This window comes from Mirounga angustirostris, unplaced genomic scaffold (genome assembly GCF_029215605.1).
Source record: "Mirounga angustirostris isolate CCGP_5_RB_7025 unplaced genomic scaffold, mMirAng1.0.hap1 SCAF_1, whole genome shotgun sequence".
Taxonomy (NCBI): Eukaryota; Metazoa; Chordata; class Mammalia; order Carnivora; family Phocidae; genus Mirounga; species Mirounga angustirostris.
In genome coordinates, this window is record NW_026991709.1 from 165,318,128 (window position 1) to 165,338,942 (window position 20,815).

Here is a 20,815-nt window from a genome sequence, read left to right on the forward strand (position 1 = left end):
TGAGCAGCCTATAGTATTTATTAATGATGGGTATCCTACCACTTATTCCTCCATAGGGGAATCTTTTTTTGTCCCACACTTCCTTCTGAAAGTCCTATTTCTCCATTCTCCTGAGTGGTTCAGGCTTGCCACCACTGTCCAGGCAAAGTGCTGAGCATGCTGGGGATGATGGGGCTAGGGAGATGGCCAGCTCCTCCTGAATAACAGTTACAGGAGACAGAATGAAATCTAGCTTATAGGCTAGATGGTTTATGGCATAATCTAACTGGATCTGAACATCCCTACCTACCAATGTTCTCTCAAATTAAAATCCCTTGTACTTCTGGGAATGGGGTGGGGCAGTGTGGGGTGGGGAGCAGAGGGGAACATTTTTTTTTTTTTTTAAAGATTTTATTTATTTATTTGAGAGAGAGAGAATGAGAGACAGAGAGCATGAGAGGGAGGTCAGAGGGAGAAGCAGACTCCCTGCCGAGCAGGGAGCCCGATGCGGGACTCAATCCCGGGACTCCAGGATCATGACCTGAGCCGAAGGCAGTCGCTTAACCAACTGAGCCACCCAGGCGCCCGCAGAGGGGAACATTTCAAGTCCCTGCATCTTAAACAGGCTTCCCCTTAGAGCTTTCACATGAGGCAGCACTCCCATAGCACTCAAACAGGATCTGGACTGTTAACTCTGATGGAAGATCTGAATGGTAAAAAGTGGATAGAAAGATGGCGGTGGTTGTGACAAGGATTCAGAGTACTAGGGGTAAGGGAAGGGAAGGGTTCCTAATGTTGGAGACTCTGGACAACTGTGAAATGAGGCTGTTAATTTTATTTGGTGGGCTGGGTAGTGTGTAGACACTGGGCCAGGAAGAAAAGGGAAGGGTTATTCTGGTGTAAAGGAGGGGTTAATTAAGCTTGCCCTCCCAAAGTTGCTTTTTACTCCTTTTCCTTGATGCTTCCCCCTCCCTCATGATCTTGTCATGTGTCCTCAACTCCTTCCCTTAGCACTGGAGACATTTTTCACTGGGATGATTTTCATTTTTCCTTTAAAAAAAAATTCTTCCCCAACCAAACTGATCTTTACCTGTGACACCTTTTTGGTATTTCTCTGTGTCATAGTCTTGGATGGAAATAAGGCTTCCTATACTAGAATATAGGAAAGAGCATGTCAGTTAAAATGGTGATAAAGATGGTCAGGATGGTGAAGTTTGTTTTATTGAGAAGAAAGGTTAAATTTCCTTAGTTAAATCACGAGACTGGAACAGTGAAAATAGAGGCATTAGACTTTTTGAAGGGATGAGCTATTTAATATAATATTTTCTTTTATTCCCAGTATTCTAACATTATGCTTAGACTATGCACATCATTAAACTGATCTTTGATTTGTAAAATAAATAAATAAAATACCTTACCCTTGCACAATGTTTCAATTATCCAAAATACTACCTGGGATTAGGAAATGCACTGAATGCTCAATTTAACTGTCCTGGAAGGTGATGTACCTTCTAATTTCTGTAATTTCACCTTTTTAATTATAGTAAAACCTGCAATGATAAAGTATGAAATCCTATGCTTACAATTTGCTGCCCTCCAGGGTGAATATTCTCCTATGAAATTTTACTATTGAACTCTACTTGCTAACTGAAAAATCAAGGCAATTAGACCAAGTAAAGTTAGTAAGGCCTGAATCAGCTGCTTTACTGTATGGCTGACAAGAATGCCAAAGCAAATTTGGTAACTTCTCTATAAGTCAAATGTAACCAGAAAGTTTCCCCCTGCTTCCCCACCATCCCCTTGCCAAAGAGGTTTGCTCCCAAAGTAATTAGTACAGTCTATTCAGGTATAGAACATAGCTGTTTCCTGCGTTCAAGGTTGCTAGCTACCTCCTTCTGAGTCAGCCACTCAAAAGTTCTGGTATTTTTAATCCCTATGCTTTCATAAGGGCTGAATAGGCAGGAAGGCATTGGCTAAAGCATTCACCTTTATCAAAGAACACATCTGGAGAAGTTACAAGATAAGGGCAGAGCTAAGTGTTTAGTGATCAGAATAAGTTTCTTTCTTCTAAGAAGGAAGAGACTGTTTACTGAATTGCAAATCAAAGTAACATGCAGTAGATTGATTTTTTTTTATACACAAGGATTCTATTCAGTAAACCTGCTATTATCCACATGTGAACACGAGAATGTGATTCAGAATTAACTGTTCTAACAGCTAAGATAATACATTCTAACTTAATCCAGACAGTGAATGTAATAAATATGTCTCTTACAATACATGTTGTTAGCCTCTAACGTTTCATTCCTAACACATTTTAACAAGAAGGGAAAGTAACCTGGAGTAGGAAAAAAACCCCTCATTTGCCACAAACCATACCCCAAAGCTTTCTAAGTCTCTGTTCACTGAGGCCACAAGAATACAAAACAATAGAGAAAGATAACTCATTTAAAGGCCTAGAAAGAAAATCAATCAGTATAATCTGAGCTCTCAGGCTGGTATCATTAGTGGTTACTAGGCAGCTAGAGACCTATTTAACCAAGGTATGCAGTAAAGACAAAGATGGAGATGTAGCATGCTTTCTATAGTTATGGAGACTGATGGATTGCATGCAAAAACAGATGAGTGTCATCCATGGTAGAACTATTCCTTTTTGGGGAAGTATGGGGACTTTGGGGGAAGATGAGAGGCTACCAGGTAACAGGTCACACCGACGCTGAGGTTTCCCATTCTCTTGCTGAGACTGGCAGGAACATGGTCAATAAATATTTGGAATGATATTATACTTGAAATGAGGAGGGGCAAATGATAATTTTCATATTCAGCACTCCCAACAAGCAAGCCCAAATCACCTCAAACTGCAGAGGAGTATTGCAGCGACTAGCAGTAGTAAGAGACGTGACTGGTGAGAACATGAGGCTGTATCCATTTCGACACTCCTCTTCTGGGTGAGATGGGCCAGGTGTGGTCAGGGAGGGGCTCTTTGAGCCTGGATTGGGAGGGGGTGGTGTGACTGGAGAAAGAGGCCGCAGTAACTTGGTGACATTCTGTTCCATCAGATAGCGAGACTTCCATTTCTTTAATGGGCTCAACAAGTCTGTGAAATACAAAGCTTGGATGAGAGATTGAAATCACAGTTTAAAGGGAGGCTCTGTAGTAAAGCCATTAATCTCTAGCCCACAATGGCTCTTAATTCCTCTTCTGCCTCATCCCATTGTTATCTCCCACAATCAAACCAAAAGGCCAAAGAATTCTTTGTCGCACTTAAGTAATTCTCAAAATTCTCTATTGCCCAGAGAATCACCAGATGAATCTGACACTGCTAATGACTGATCTCTGGAACGAATTTAATCTCGTCCAGGGGAAAATATAAACTTCTTTTATTTTTCACATTGAATTTCTAAAAATCTCAGTTCTGTGTCACTTTGTTAAAATACCCTCTACTAAGTAATTTCCATATCACCAGCTCAAGTTTCTAGAATGTTAACTCCATACTCCTTTTATCTTTTTATGTATTTCTACCATTTTTTGGCAGCTCTTTCTATAATGTTCTGCTTTAGTAGGAAAGAGTTACACATGATTACCTGACCTATATATCTGGCCCCTAGTTTTAGAGTGCTTCAAAGTAGGAAATGATTTTTACAAAAATTTCTCCCAACCATTTTCAAAAATGAGGCTGGTACTCTTTTTCTGATTGGAATATCCTACACTTCTTGGGTCCACTTATAAAGGAAATTACTACCCTATATATTTTAATGACCACTCAGGTCAAAGCACCTATCTCACTTTCTCAGAGGAAAAATCTACTTTTATTCATTTACAGTTAAGAGATTGATTTACTTAATACCTACTATATGGAAACCACTGAATTAGGTATGTAAGGGGAGAAGGTCACCATATATTCTATTTAAGGGGATTTACAAATTTGTGAGGATGAGAAAACGTATGTAAAACATGTTTAATATAAGTTTAAGAATCTCAACAGAGGTGATCATACTGCTATGTGTTCGTAAAAAATAATTATGCTTTGCAACTCTTAGAGTCCTGAGTTCGAGCCCCACACTGGCTGTAGAGATTACTTAAAAATAAAATCTTAAAAAAAGTAATTATGCTTTTAAGTGCTTATTATATACCAGACACTATTCTATGTTCTTTATGTGAATTATGAGATTTAATATGAACAACTCTATAAATCCATTTTAAAGATGAGGAATTTGATGTGCAGAGATAAAGACTAGGTAATTTAGTTTCACTTACATTCTATTTTTTTTTAAGATTTTATTTATTTGAGAGACAGAGACAAAGACAGCGACAGAGATAGTGACAGAGAGCACAAGCAGGAAGGAGAGGGAGAAGCAGGCTCCCCGCTGAGGAGGGAGCCCAACTCGGCCCTGGATCTCAGGACTCCAGGATCATGACCTGAGTGGAAGGCAGACGCTTAACCGACTGAGCTACCCAGGTGCCCCTCATTTACATTCTCAATCATTATTAAAATATATCAGATTGGGTAAGAAAGCAAGACCCATCAAGGAGCGCCTGGGTGGCTCAGTTGGTTGGGCGTCTGCTCAGGTCCTGATCCCAGGGTCCTGTGATCGAGTCCTGCATCGGGCTCCTTGCTCAGCGGGGAGCTTGCTTCTCCCTCTGCCTGCAGGTCCCATTGCTTGTGCTCTCTTTCTCTGACAAATAAATAAAATCTTAAAAAAAATATATACTGGCCTATTTTCCCTTTATCTCCATATTTAACTCAAAACATACTTCAGTAGAAGGTAGTAATTATCTACCTTTTCCCATGCCAAACAGTACATCTTCCAAAATCTTTTAGAATTATAGAATTATAATTTCTCCAATGATCTGAAATATGACATTTATCCTATTAGAGTCTTACACAAACTGGGTTTAGTTTTGTACACCTGCTGTCTAAATGGCATTAATATTGACATCCGTTTTAGTAAAACTTTTGGGTAATTCCACTTATTCTACTCTAGCTGTCCAAAATATTTTGGCTATTCTAGCATACTTGTTCCTGTCAGTGAACTGTTGAAATCATTCACCATGCTGACAGTACTCTCCCCGACCAAACAAAGTCAGAATTTTGATTGGTATCGTATTAAATTCATGAGTAACTGAGGAAGAATTCTCACTCAGCACCACGGCACAATCTTTCAGCTACTCATGCCTTTATTTATCCATCTTCATATAGATCTGTCACATTTCTTTCTTTTGTTCTTTTTTTTTTTTTTTTAAAGATTTTATTTATTTACTTGACAGAGAAAGAGAGCACAAGCAGGGGGAGTGGGAGAGGGAGAAACAGACTCCCCACTGAGCAAGGAGCCTGATGCGGAACTCGATCCCAGGACCGTGGGATCATGACCCGAGCTGAAGGCAGACGCCTAACCAACTGAGCCACCCAGGCGCCCTCTTTCTTTTCTTTCTTTTCTTTTTTCTTTCCCTCTCTCTCTCATTTATTTATGAGAGAGTGAGAGAACGAGTGAGCAAGAGCAAGGGAGGGGCAGAGGGACAAGCAGACTCCCTGCTGAGCAGGGAGCCAGACTTGGGGCTCCATCCCAAGACCTTGAGATCATGTCCTGTGCCGAAGGCAGATGCTTAACCAACTAAGCCAACTCAGGCACCCCGATTCATCACATTTCTAATTTGGGGTACTCCCCCATGTTCTCTAGATTTTGTTATCACTGTGTATTACACGTATTTCTTCTCCCTCTGTGTTATCATCTGCATGTTTGTTTGTTTGTTTTTAAAGATTTTATTTATTTATTTGAGACAGACAGAATGAGAGAGAGAGAGCACATGAGAGGGGGGAGGGTCAGAGGGAGAAGCAGGCTCCCTGCCGAGCAGAGAGCCCGATGCAGGACTCGATCCAGGGACTCCAGGATCATGACCTGAGCCGAAGGCAGTTGCTTAACCAACTGAGCCACCCAGGCGCCCGCATGTTTGTTTTTTGTTTAAGATTTACTTATTTATTTGAGAGCGAGAGAATCCTCAAGCAGACTCCCCGCTGAGTGCAGAGCCCAAATGAGGGCTTGATCCCAACTGAGGGCTTGATTCCAGGACCCTGAGATCATGACCTGAGCTGAAATCAAGAGCTGGCTGCTTAACCAAGTGAGCTATCCAGGTGCCCCTATACATGTAATTTTTTAACATGTAAGAAAATAATTCTAGACACTGTTAAATAATGTAAGAGTGGGATAATCTGATAACCCATTTAAAAAATTTATTATTTTTTATTGAAGTATAATTTAGTATATAGTATTAATTTTGGTGTACTTGATAGTGCATTTTAAGGTTTAATGTAAATAGTTTTCACCATTAAGCATAACTGGCAACTATTTTGCAGAAAGATGTAAAAAAAAGAATCATAGGTGGGGTGCCTGGGAGGCTCAGTCAGTTAAGCGTCCAACTTTTGGTTTCTGCTCAGGTCATCAGATCGAGCCCTATCCACACTCAGCACACAGAGTCTGCTTGAGGTTCTCTTTCCCTCTCCCTCTGCTCCTCCTCCTGCTCGCTCTCTCTAAATAAAATCTTAAAAAAAAAGTCATAGGTATTTTACTAGATTTTTAAAAAAAGACTTTATTTATTTATTCATGAGAGACAGAGAGAGAGAGAGAGGCAGAGGCAAAGGGAGAAGCAGACTCCCCGATGAGCAGGGAGCCCAATGAGGGACTCGATCCCAGGACCCCGGGATCACAACCTGAGCTGAAGGCAGACACTTAACAACTGAGCCACTCAGGCACCCTTACTTTACTCGATTTATCATTAAATTCATATTTACTGTACTATTACTCCCCCTCCATTTGGCCTGCTAATAAATTAATTATATGAATAATTTTTCAAATACTAAACCATCCTTATATTTGTAGTAGAAATTTCATTTGCTCATAATATACTTTTGATATTCTTACAGACTCAAGATTCAGATCACTGAAATCTAATTCAAAAGTAGTAAGATGCTGATTTTTGGGGGGGTTAGTTTGATAAAATGAATAAAGGGTGAAAAATTTAGTAATACTGTGTAGTATATGCTATGTGCATATACTGTATGTATAGTATATATATGCATATAGTATGCTATATGCACCCAAAAGTATGTGCACATAGCAAATCAACAAATTTTACCACTCCTTTACTGCTTGAAATCCTTTTTATTCTCTATATTTTTGCAGTTATTAATAATTCTATAACTTGTACTTTGTATAAAACTTTTTAGTCTACATTTATTTCTGTACAACAACTACTAGGTTAAGTAGTATTTTTTTAAGTTTATTTAAGTCATCTCTAATCCCAAAGTGGGGGCTGGAACCCATGACTCTGAGATCGAGAGTCACATGCTCTACTGACTGAGGCAGCCAAGCAACCCAGAGTATTAGCCTTTTTAATGCATTGTGTTAAACCTTACCAAATTGCTAGTAGTAGGGATATTACTCCGTCATTTTTATTGCAAATCCTTTCTCTCAACAGACTTCTCTATTAACTCCGAAACAATACAGACACAAACTTTATTCAAGTTTGACTTAAAAAAAAAATATCTGAATGTGTCTAGAACTTGCTTTGGCAAAGATCTAATTCTTTTCAATCCCCCAAGTAAGTAAAAATTCCAGAATAATTTAGCAAATATTTCATTTACTTAAGACCTGTTTCTGGCTATTCTATCCCATACATACACATATGCTCAGGCACCAGTACGGTCCTAATTTAATTACTAGCTTCCAGTTTCATATTAGAAACAAGTTTTGGGTTTTGAGAGAGAGAAAGTGAGTGAGCAGGAATCTTAAGCAGGCTCCAAGCCCAGCATAGAGCCCTAGGTGGGGCTTGATCTCACTACCCTGAGACCATGACGTGAGCCAAAATGAAGAGACAGGTGCTTAACCAAATGAGCCACCCAGATGCCCCTAGAAACTAGTTTTGTACCTCTAGGGAAGGCACTTCTTTGACTTTTTTCTTATTTTCATGTTTATTTTAGATAAACTTCATTTAATCAAATTCCAAAATGAGCTAGTTTGATGGGAACTATATGAAGCTAGGGGTGGGGGTGGGGGTGGGGGAGATATTACAGTTATAATTTCCATTAAGGAATATAGACTTTATCTTCATTTCCTCAAGGTTTTAAACATATTTCTCAGCCATGGTTTACTCCACATGTTCCACTATGGTTATTCCTAGGCAGTTTCTTAGTTTTGTTAAGTTTGGGAATGAAAAAATTTTCTTCATTTTCTTAGTACATATATGCTATTACTATTTTTTTTTTACAGATTTTATTCATTTATTTGACAGAGAGAGACATAGCAAGAGAGGGAACACAAGCAGGGGGAGTGGGAGAGGGAGAAGCAGGCTTCCCACTGAGCAGAGAGCCCGATGTGGGGCTCGACCCAGGACCCTGGGACCATGACCTGAGCCAAAGGCAGACGCTTAACGACTGAGCCACCCAGGCGCCCTTAAAATGCTATTAATTTTTGCGTATGTACCTTCTATCCAGTGGTTTTACTGAACTCATTAAATCTAAGTTTTTCAGCTGATTAGAGTTTCCTATACATATCCACACCATTTACAATGAACATTATGCCCTCTCCTTCCTGAAGAGCAATTTTATTTTTTATTTCTACACAACTTCAGATTTTAGCAACTTAGAGTCTTTAATGTACTCTAGTATCTGATCTAAGTTCTGTAAACATTTCATAAATGATCGACAATAAAGAGTATTTTGTGTAGAATATATTAGTAATAATTCCTTTTATGGGTTCGATACCATACTAAGCACTTTACATACATTATTTAACTTAATCTCATACAAGCTCTATAAAGCAGGTATCACTATTCCCATTTTACAGAGGAGGCTCATAGATGCTTAGTAACTTGCCCAACATCATGTACTTAGTAAAGGGTAGAGCTAGTCTTCAAATTCAGGTCCACTGGATTCTTTCTACTATACCAATACACTTTCCTTTCTTTTTTTCCCCCATGGGGGGGGGGGGCACACGGGCGCAGGGGAGGAGCGGGGGGGGGAGGGGGAGAGAGAATCTTAAGCAGGCTCCACGTCCAGCACAGAGCCTGACATGGGGCTTGGTCCCACAACCATGAGATAATGACCTGAGCCAAAATCAAGAGTTGGGTGCTTAACCAAACTGAGCCACCCAGGCACCCCCACTCCCCCCCCCCTTTTTTTTAAAGATTTTATTTATTTATTTGACAGAGAGAGACACAGTGAGAGAGGGAACACAAGCAGGGGGAGTGGGAGAGGGAGAAGCAGGCTTCCCACGGAGCAGAGAGCCCGATGCGGGGCTTGATCCCAGGACCCTGGGATCATGACCTGAGCCCAAGGCGGACGCTTAACGACTGAGCCACCCGGGAGCCCCTCCTACTTCCCTTTCTTGATTAACATCTCCTTGGTCTTTTTGAAAAAATATAACTAGCAAATAAAAGTAATCCCTCAGGATTTACACTAACTTGCAACAATATACCAAGTCGCTCATTTGACTACTGCTTGGTTTAGTTAAATATTTTCCTTCTGGTTATGTTGATCCTTAAGGGCAAGGTGTGTCCTTTGAATGTTTCTCACTGTTAGAGATGAGAGCAAAAATTCAATAATTGGTGACTAATGGTCCCAATTCCATTCCAACTGGGGCATGTAGTAACAAAGACACTTTGCCTATGAGTCTCTGCTGGTTAGGACATGAACTGCTATACAACCTCCCTTTCCCAACCTCAAATACAGAAACACAAATGCAAATGTGCATATGTAGGTATACTAGACAGAAAATTTAAGTTATACTCTCACTATACTGTAAAAGTTTCCAATAAACTGATAATATTGATGGAAATCTGGTATCAGCATTTCTTTATATTTATCTAGTTTGATTAAATCTTCCTAATCTTTGATGTAGAAGAAGAGTAAAATACTTTAAGAGTAAAACGAGAAGATAAATAGTATCATTTATCTTCCAGATGTTCTATACTCGGATTTTATTATCCTGGGGTTACACATGTGAAAATTTCTAAGGTATAATCCAAATTAGAGATAGAAGAATTAACTAAATTTGAAAAAAAAAAATTTTTTTTTTAGTAGCTTACTTTTTTCCACATATATTACATCATGTTAGCTGTAATCTTACATGACCTTTAGCATCTAATTTATTTTATTTTTTTGGTTACGTAATATTCACAGAATTGATTTAGAGATAAACTTATGGAAGTCACAGAGAACTTTTCAATTAAGCTGAAACTGGCAGGAGAAACTTTGGTAAAAAGACTGGTTCCCACTAAGTTAGCATCAGAAGTTCATGCACCAGTGCTCTCAACTGCAATTCAATTAAAATTACCCTGTAAGAATTAATGTGAAAACCAATGGACCAGATGATTTTTTAGGACCTTCTAATTTAAAAACTCACAAGAACTTTATATTAGATTCAAAGCCATGTCTCCTAAAAAATTTTACACTAATTGTGCAAGCCCTTTTGAAAACAATAACATCTTAAGGATTTCTCATTTACTTCATTCACCCCCTGCCCCTTCAACCAAGCCCCACCCAGCTCAATCATGTGTAATCTTTATTGTTTCCTCAACAATGCCCCACATCTTTCTTGCTTATTTCTCCTCTTATAAACATGGATATAGATTTCCTCAACTTACTACTTTAAATGTATCTAACCTTTTTATAACCATTTCTGCTGTTATCTGTACACTGTCTAGTTCCTTCTTTGTCGGCGTGGGAAAACTGTTCCCTGACTTGAGATCTCTCTTCCTCTGTAAAGACAGATGTAAAGTAACTATTTAGATAACAATGTTCTTTTTTTTTTTTTTGTATCAGACTGTTCAAATACTCAAACATTGAATTTTTTTATGTGGACCTGAAATAATCATTGCTTATGTATTCAGGAAGGTTTGAGATACGTACCTGCATTGTCTTTGCAGATACTAGAAGAGTTACTATTCTCATTACTTTGGTATAGGTGCTGAGTTCTAGTCTCTTGGGGTACAGATGATGTTTGAGTCATCCCTTCTTCCAAGGCTTGCTTTATCCAGCGCTACAATGGGAAAAGAACCAGGGAACTGTCAATAATCATTTAAAACTAATTGGTAAAGCTATTTTAAATACATTAACCGGATCATTACATATGAACTGGTGAGAGATGCACTCCAACACACTCACTGAGTCCACAGTCAAGTATTTTTTGCCTTGTGTTTCAGCATATTAGAATATTGCCCCATCAATTCCTTCTCTGGGGCAAAACTGAGAAAATCTGCATTATACAATAACGAGATCCCATCAAAAAACCAAAACCAGTAAAAAATGATTACTGTTCAACTTTTCATATTGCTCAGAATGGGGTAAATGGGAAGAGATTAAGAAATCTTAGCTTTCATTTGATAGAGAGACTTTGATCATATAGGATAAAACTAGTACATAAAATAAGTGCCTAAAAGGAAGATAAAAGATCTCTTAAGAGTTGTCTGCCCTGTGCTGGGGACATATGAAGAGATAATAGAAAAGATTCACAGGAAGACTTTGGATGAGAATAAACAGCTAGCTCTTCAGTACAGGTACAAAATACTTCCAAAAGGTTTACTCTCAGATGGAATAACCTGTGAGTTTTTGTCCCTACTAAGTACTTTGGTTGTATTAGGCAAGAATAATGCAAATCACCAGAATAAATGAACTTCTGCAGAAATCAAAAAGGGGAAAAAGTATAAAAGAGCTCTCTGATCAGTCACATTTTTTGTAATGAATACTAGAATCTAAAATGATGAGATATAAATTTAGGTCAGAAAGTGACCCTGCAAAGATTAGGATAATAATTCATCCTGGGGAAGAGAGAAAATTTCTTACCTGTAATTGTGTTCTCTTAAGATACACAGTTGTAGGTTGCTCACCACTCTGTGGCTCTCCTGCCCTGACATAAGACAGATCGAATTTTGATAAACATCAATTTCTGAATCAGACCCTCCCCCAAATAGGAAGAGCAAATGGTGATTATAATTTTATACCTTTAGAGAACAAGTATTACAGGTAAGTAAATACTCTCTTCATCAAAGAGAGCAAATAGATTTACCCTCTTAGAAACATAGGAAATAATCATTTCTTAGGAAATAATGTGAGGAAAATTTCACCAAGAAAAAATTTAGATCATGTAAATAAATGGCTTTTTGGTCTACCAAATGAAAACAAAAATAAAACCGTAAACACGAGGCAATAAGAGTGAATAAGCATATAAAAAAGAGATATCAACAGTCAGTTGAATCGTATCAACATTTTATGATATGACCAGGTCTCTGAAAAGCCAAAACAAGACCAAGAATGAACTCGCTTATACACAGAATACTGATGTCAAGATGAACTGTCAGAACCACAGCACCTTACAACTTAGAAGAGACCTTGGAAGTCACCTTGTCCAAAGCACTCATTGTACAGATGGGGAAAATTAGGCCCAAGAGGACAAAATGAGTGAAAAATCCTTTGTTACAGGTACCTTTAATACAAGCTTTTCTTTTCAGAGCAGATGACAGGACTCACTTGGGGTCACTGTGCTTTCCTCCAAGAGAAGATAATTTCTTAAATTTCCAGTGTCAAGTAGATGCACCCATAAAAGAATTGACATTCTGGATCTGATGACTACAAAAAGGGAAAATAAAACCAGGACAGGGGCATTCTAAGGAATAAGATGCTGCTATGGTTAGCTATAAGGTCAAACACAGCAAATATGATCAAACCCATTCCTCCTCCTTTTAGAGCTGATAAAAAAAGAACTTGACCATTTGTCTGTTAACTAACAAGTTCCAAATAACAAATTAATTTTAGATACCTTCACACCTCAGTTCTGGCTACAGTTATTAGATCAAAAGTATACTTCCTCCTTCTCCAAAACTCTGTATAAGAGTTTTTTAGAAGCTCAGAGATAGGTGAGAGAAATGTTTTGATGAGTCTCAATACTATGGGGAAGAAACAAGGAAGTGATTTGAGTTTTGGAGTCTAAAGATCTGGACTGAAACTTGGCTGTGCCTCTCACTAGCTGCCTAACTCTGGGCAATCCATCTGAGCCAAAGTTTCTGAATCTATAAATCAAGGCCAGTAACCCAACTTCATAGGGTTGTCATGAAGGCTAAGTGAGAATGCATATGAAGAAAGCGTGTAGCTTATCACTAGGCACACATACTCAGTGAGGACCTGTTCAACTGAGTATGGAGATACACAGATTACATAACCCCCTCCTGTATACACAATAAAATACCAGTGCAAAGCGAAATGTTTCATTTTCAGTTAGGATGGTTTTCTAAGAAATTTGGAAGACCAACCCCCCCCCCCCACGTTATTATATCTACAAAGTTAAAAGTTTAGAGAGGATTTAGAGAGAACAAGGAAGGACACTACTGAAAGGCTTACTGGCCACTCATAAAATCAATGTTTCCATTCTAAAATAAGTGAAGACCCACTACAAGATATACCAATAATGTGCTTTTTAAGAACTATGATTCACTATAATTTAGAAACTCCAGGGACATCAAAAATGTTCTGTCAAACACTCTTAAGAATCTGGATGCAAATATACAACATGCAATTTTACATGGTTTTTAATTTATGAGGCTTTTACATCCTTTAATCAGGTAAGAAACAGTATGCCTATAAGCAATACACACTGTTCTAACTAATCCCATGGAGGGTGGTTTTTCTCATCTAACATATTCTTCTCTGAGAAATTTTTAGAAAATTATTACAATTTTGTTGAATAATGCAGATCTTCTTAGGTCCTACACTAGGACCTAAGTGTTCTTTCTAACCAATCTAAAAATAACTCTTTTCAATCCCTATCTAGGATAAAGCAGAGTTCAATTTCTAGATAAAAGACCCACAATTCCATTAATTCTGTGCTATAACAAGTGAAATTTTTATTTTGTAATATAATCTGGATGTTAACAGCAAAGATTAAAGCTGTGACTTAAACTAATTCAGATCTAAACTTAATTTTAAAAGACCCAATTTAAGTAAGATAATTCTGCTAGATAACTCAGCATACATATCCTGAACTCTTCCTGAAGACTAATATGACATATAGAGATAAAAGTGCCTGAGCACAGCCTGCAGAGAACAAGACTAAGTAAGGATGGTCAGACACATTTGGAGACTAAAACATGGATATGAGTTAAATGGGATTTTTATCTGTTGCCAGTGGAGATACAAATATGAGCTATAGATACAAGTCCTAAACCATATGAGGTAAAAAGAGTTCTAAGAAATGGATTTCCTATCAGATTTGAAATCAAATTCCTACATGTTTTTGGTTTTTACAGGACTCTTGCTAGTTGGAAAATCAAGACAGGAATAGAAAGATTATAACCCAGCATCAGAATGATTAAGGTGGCATTTCAAAGGCTAGTCCATAATGCTTACAATTCAGACTTCATTATTAATCTGTACTAAATAATTGTCTACCCTTCTCAAAGGACCAAAATAGGAGATCCTACAGTCTGGCTTGATAAGATGCTTCAATAGTTAACATCCTTAGAAGTCTAGTATTCAAGTCATCACCTGACTTGCTCCTCCAAACTAAAGACCATTATCTGCACCTTCTCTAATTGTTCAATAGCACTCAAAAAATATAGTTAAGATTTTGAGCTGTTATTCTTCATGAGAGACTGAGCTAAATGTAATAGGAAGATTAGTTTTGCATGCCATACCAGAGTTAACACAACTCTCCAATTGTTACAGAATAAGGTTAATCATAATGCTCATCAAATGCAAACAATTTTTTTTCCTTCTTAGATGATCTCTGAAATCCAAAGTAAGTGACTTGGTGTAAAAATTTATCCCCAGAGACCCAACCCTCCTTTATCACTTAGGCAAATCTCTATCTTATTTTTTTCTTAAGAAAGATCTCATTGTTTTTATTCTTGACACCTGAAATTATTCATGTGATTGTGTTATCCACAAAGCCTCTCTTTTGGCAAAGATCTCATGGTCAAATTTCTCCTTAGGGGTTATTCTACTTGGGAATTTCCCCCAAATAAAACATTAAATGACTCAAATACTTAGGTCAGATGTGCAATTAGGAAGACTTTCTTCAGTGTATGCTACCCATTCAGTGGTAGTGCCCTTCCTTTGTGCACAGAACCCTGTTGCCCTCCTCCCCTCCATATCCCACACCACTTTATCTCATCTTTCATACCCCCCACCCCCAAGAAATAATTTCTGCTCTTTGGGGAAAGAGAAAAGCTTTAAGTTTGGAGGAGTCAGGGAAGACCTGCCTGGAGTTGGAGACTTCATCACATCAAATAATCTACATGCAGCATCCTCATGTACGTGATGCCAGTGGAGGAGGGCAATGGCAGACACTGAGGAAGGCAGCCTGAATCCAGATCTGAGGATAAGAGAAAAGGGTGTTCCAGGGAACAGACTCTACCTCAAAGGAAGACCAAATGAAAGGGTGTCCTAAACTTCTAGCAACACACAAATGACATTATAGGTCTGAGGGAAGTGATCTATTCCCAAGAGACACCTTTGGAAAATATGCAGGGCTTCTGGGAATTCAGAAAGAGCATTCCAAAAACAACCATCAAACACTACTGCCACTAGATCCAAAAACAATATATAACTAGAGAGACAGTGGGGAGAGGGGGATGAGAGAGAAAAAAAGAGAGAGAGAGAGAGAGAGAGAGAGAATTTTACAGTAGGTTCCGGAGAATAAACAGTCCAACTTGTTATTTGATCAAGGAACAGAAAATATGCCAATTATAAACAGGACCTTTCCTCTACTCTCACTCAAATGATAATGTAATTAAATTAATTCAAATCACAATTCAATCATTTTTTACTTATGCAATATTGCTCTAGAGTACCTGGGGCCCAATCTCACACAGTAGTCACAAATGGACATTTTAACCAATACCACAAGAGCACACACAAAACATCCCTCCCTACCCAGTCATCAACTGCTGTGTGCTCTCAACTCAGTACTTCAAGGGCTCTCGGAAAAGACAACAGTGAATCCTCACAAATTGAGCACCAAAAATGCAGTATATATCCCACTTTAGTCCTACTGACTATTGATGCATCACTATTCATGGCTGAAGAACTAACTCATTATAAACTCACATGGGCAAAGAGTGGCTGTCTAGAAAATATGTTAGATATGTCACAATTATAGGCATCCTAGGTTAAAAAAAAAAAAAACCCACATAAACACAAACATACCTTTTTACAGGAGCTGAAGGTGCCATCAGGCAGAAGGGGCCTTCGACGTCTCTCAGGGATAAAGGGTGAGCCAAAGCGAATGTAGTGTTTGGGGGTGGTGCAAATTAATGGGGAATGGATAAGACCAGGTAACATGTTCAGGGTTGTTGCCAGTACAGTTGGATCCGTGGTGATACGTAAAGGGCACTCAACAGGGCATTCTTGCTTCTCTGCTTTGTCATTCAACCATTCTGTAACTAGATACTAAGGTAGAAAAGAGATCATTAGTTGGTGCTGCAGATGTAAAAGCCAGAGGCAGCAGCGTAGCTCACAAAGAAAAACCTCAGCTAGAAACTAGGACAGAGGCATATAGCAGCTGCAGAGAGTATGAACTGGGCATTCAGAATGCAAGGGTATCTTCCTTCACCCTCTCCATGATCATTAAGGGAAGAATAATTCCAGTTATCAGCAATTTAAGTTCTGCCTAAAAGTTAAGGGAACAAAAGAGAGGTAGTAGGATGGTTTTAGCTTGCTGCCTCAAAGCTCTTTATCTACAACTTTTCAATCTAGTAATACTTAGGTGATTTGTTTTTTTTTCTGGAGATTACAGGTCCCCTCAACGTACTAAGACACAGCCCTTGCCGGACTAGACTTATGAAGATGTATTTGTGACTTACCTTTTTGGTTTTGGGGTATTTAGGTGCAGCACGGTTGACATGGGATCCAGTAACTGATACTACAGTTGGGTCAGACCCCATTAATAGCCTGTTTTCTCCTGAACTGTCTATATTTCCAGCTTCAGTAGGAGTTACAGAGCTGTTATTTCCTCCCTCTTCCAAGGCAGCTTGTGACAACTCCGCCTGTTGTGCAATGGCCTGCTTCTGACGCTTTAGTCTTTGGGCTGAACTGGTCCGGTACCGAGAAATTCGACTCTTCGGTCGGGGCCTAGAAGGCTTTGCTGGAGGTGGCTTGGGGACTGGTTTTTCTGCAGCAACATCCTATAATAGCAGAGTGAAATGCTTATCAGAAATTTCTTATCAGCAAACATTCTATCCAGTTTTCTACTCACTTTATGCATTCTGAATATTTAGTATTTAGAAACACTAATCTCAAATGTAATCCTTAAAAAACTTACACAATCAGCCAAAAAGCCTGTAGGTAGATGCCTATTTCTTTACTAATAAGTATTTATAAAATAGGTCAAAAGTCAGCTAAAAATAGCTACCTAATTTTAGGGTTCTTAGCAGGGGAGGTAATTCTTTCCTTTGTTTCTTTCCCAGGTACTGAGGTTTTGCTTAAGGCTTAGAATTCACGGTCAGGGTAGGGAAAGAAAAAATGAATTTATTCTGAGAATCCTATGAAAGGTCAGGTGCCTAATTATACTATATAGAAGAGCCAAAAGAGATATGAAATGATTTTTATGAACTCCCCACAAACAGTATTATCTGGCAGAAACAGTATGAAGTTACATTCTAGTCTAAAAGTGTCTCATCATTCAAATTCTGTCTCCCTGAATCCCACAAAGCAGCTGATGAAAATGGCCTTATTTACTGCAATATGAGGTGAAGCTGAAAATGCTGATTTTCACTATTCCAAAAGATAGATAACTGACATTAACAAAAGCAAGGATGTCTAAGGCCTGGAGTCTTTCCATCTCTTACCCCTGCTTGGGAAGACCTCCGGGTGTTCACTCCAACACTCTGTGGGGTGCTTGGGATGGCCATGTTTGAAGCAGGGTTGCTAACTTCGGGTTCAGGGGCTTCAGTTTTTGCCTCTTCTCCCACAGGGACCTCTGAAGTAGTGGTAGTAATCTCTATGTCAGAGCTGTTTTGTTCCAAGGGCTGATGATCCCGCCGCTTCTTTCTTTTCTCTAAGTTTTCAAAAGCATGCATGATGGCTTCGACCTTCCTATCTTCCCGGGTCTAGAAATAAATAGCATTAGCATAGAAGGAAGCCTCAACAGGAGGTGGGGATATTTTTTCAGAAACGTTATTAATGGAAATTCATAGACATTTAAAGACATTTGCCAGTAAAATGACACATATGTATCTTAGAGAACAGAAGTAAAAACTAAAAATAAAACATTTCTTTTTTAAAAAAAGATTTATTTATTTTAGAGTGAGCGAGAGAGCACATGCTCAAGTGGGGTAGGGCCAGGAGAGAGAGAAAATCCCAAGCAGACTTCTCACTGAGCACAGAGCCCAATGAGGGGCTCAATTTCTTGACCCTGAGCCATGACCTAAGCGAAACCAAGAGTCAGAAGCTTAACTGACTGAGCTATCCAGGTGCTCCCAAAACATTTCTTTTTAAATGTTGGAAAGAGCTGTAGAAAAAGGCAAGGTCAAATCTAAACTTTTCAAAATAGTCAATTACTTTGAAACTTTTTAATAGAAAAATAGCCATCAAAACCAATTTTTCTCTTGATTTTCAGAATTCAAAAGCAACGAAGCAGATCTTCTTTCACTTTTTAGGACCAGAACTAAACATGTCTGGCTTCAACAAGAGAGTAGGATTTCTGAATCCATGTGACCAAAAGTTTTATTTTTATGTCAAAACTCACACAATTCCAGAAAAAGGAGCCCCAACACATGTATCTTGTTCCAACAAGGCAGTTCTTTGGAAACTAGATTGTTAGTAAGAAACCTCTTAAGACCATCATTAGATAATAGTCACTAGATAACTTCTGTGTGTGTGTGTGTATGTGTGATAAAAATAAATCATAATGAAATCTCCTTTATTAAAAAAAGCCCCAATTGTCATCTGCAGGTGACGGTTTAATGTCTTGTTAAAGAATGAGATGATACAAACTCAGAAGAGAAGGGGTTCACAAGCCAGAGGTAGCAGGAACCAAAGGATGTTAGAAGGTACCCACCCTTCTGCTATAAGCTGGGTTCTCCTGGTCATCTGTAACCTCTTCTTTCTCTTCTTCTGCTTTTTCTTCTGGATTGTCTATTTCCTTTAAAACAGAGGCGATATTCAGCTGTACTCTTAGGCTCTAAGAAAAAGTGGTCTTTTTTCTTCTGGTAGCTAAAACTCTCTAGAAACAACTTCTAATGCTTTATAGTGTTATTCATGTGAGTAAATGCAGATGATAAGCCCCATTCTCTGAACTGAAACATGGAAAGCAGCTGAAAGGATGTTCTTGACGTTATTAAAAAAGAGTAAGACAATGAATGTTACGCACACCTTGACATGAAGAGCGTTAAAGGTTATTATAGACTCCCTACATATAACAACATGTGGCAACCACGGATCCTCTTTATTTGCAGAGAATCAATACCATACCAACATTCTCTGACCAGGGGAAAATTACCTCATGGTCACTGGACACAGCTGCTTTCTCAGGAACTTGTTCTGGTTGCTGATTGTTATCCTCTTCTGGAGCCTCATTCTGCTGCTCCATCTCTAGCTCTTTCCGTCGTGCTTTTCTACGTCTTGTCTCTGCTCCGATGGTGGGTAAGCTTGGAGGAGGTGGGAGTGGTGATTCTGCAGCATTGGGATTCCTTTTCTGTATAGGGCAATTCCGGTTCCCCTTGTGACACGCACAGTCCACTTTATAATTACTGCTCCAAAGAAACAACCGAAAGTGCCTGTCTCAGTAGCCTTGCAAAATCAGTCATACTGTCCATTCATTCCTTGGAGTAACAGTATAGTAATTTCCTCTAGTATATCTTTGAATAAGTTACACAGACACATTAGAGTTCTATGAATACTTTTCAATAGTCAGTGTTTTCCTATATAACCCTAACTCTTCCCCTACATATGGTCAGTAGAAAAAAAGGAAACCTTCACTAAGTTCAGTTCTCCCTTAATGTCTTTATGCTATTTAGTGGGCAGTGGATCAATAATAGGGGCTGAAAAGGCGATACTTCCTTTGCATCTACCTTTACCATATCCTCACTTTTGAACTACTGATTCCCTACTTATTCCTAATACCTATTCTTCTCCTACCTGTGCTGAACATCAATTTACCAAATGACCTTTTTGGCCTAAAAGGACCAAGGGAGAAAAAGCATCCATTTTACAAAATCCATCACATATTTATCTATGACTTGCCAGCTCTGCTTTGTCTGCCTTGTCACACTCAGATAGATTACATGGTTTGAATGGATGGGGTGAATTTTATTTTTTTATTTTTTTAAAGATTTTATTTATTTATTTGAGGGAGAGAGCACGAGAGGGGGGAGGGTCAGAGGGAGAAGCAGACTCCCTGCCGAGCAGGGAGCCCGATGCGGGACTCGATCCAGGGACTCAAGGATCATGACCTGAGCCGAAGGCAGACACTTAACAACTGAGACACCCAGGTGCCCCTGGATGGGGTGAATTTTGAAATTTTCATTCTTTATGGTCCCTGGAACAAGTGCTGTGTGTATAACAACAAACGCAATTTCTAGGAGGGTCTCATACCTACCCTTTTTACTGTTCTTGCTATATAGAGATATATTTTGTCTTTACAAAACACCTTTGGTTAGGAGACTGGTGAGCCGTGACATACTATGTATCTGTATCACTAGGAAAAACTGCCCTAAGTCTGTTCTTCGCTACACAATTTCTAGACAAAAATGCATTACTTAAGAAAAGACTAGGTTTAAAAGAAAAAGAGGAAATGACAAGGAACAAAAGCAGACCAATAGAAGAGCTTAATACGTAAGACAAGGCCATTCG

General features: G+C 38.7%; 1 protein-coding gene and 1 long non-coding RNA gene across 21 annotated transcripts in view; both read right to left on the reverse strand.

Moving 5' to 3' along the window:
• The window catches only part of SETD5 (SET domain containing 5), a 103,033-nt gene that overhangs the window by 30,704 nt on the left and 51,514 nt on the right, over positions 1–20,815 (reverse strand). For all 20 annotated transcript variants that reach the window (XM_064593056.1, XM_045861911.3, XM_064593064.1 and 17 more), the window contains 7 exons: positions 19,464–19,713; positions 19,023–19,106; positions 17,812–18,072; positions 16,828–17,148; positions 16,172–16,414; positions 10,883–11,012; positions 2,832–3,076 (listed from right to left, as the gene is read on the reverse strand). In XM_064593056.1, coding sequence (XP_064449126.1) covers positions 2,832–3,076; positions 10,883–11,012; positions 16,172–16,414; positions 16,828–17,148; positions 17,812–18,072; positions 19,023–19,106; positions 19,464–19,713 — 1,534 coding nt within the window. The remainder of the gene's footprint in view (positions 1–2,831; positions 3,077–10,882; positions 11,013–16,171; positions 16,415–16,827; positions 17,149–17,811; positions 18,073–19,022; positions 19,107–19,463; positions 19,714–20,815) is intronic.
• On the reverse strand, positions 80–2,825 carry LOC135364581 (uncharacterized). Its single transcript, XR_010411982.1, has 2 exons — positions 1,070–2,825; positions 80–196 (listed from the first exon to the last, which is right to left on the reverse strand). It is a non-coding gene; the product is annotated as an uncharacterized LOC135364581 (long non-coding RNA).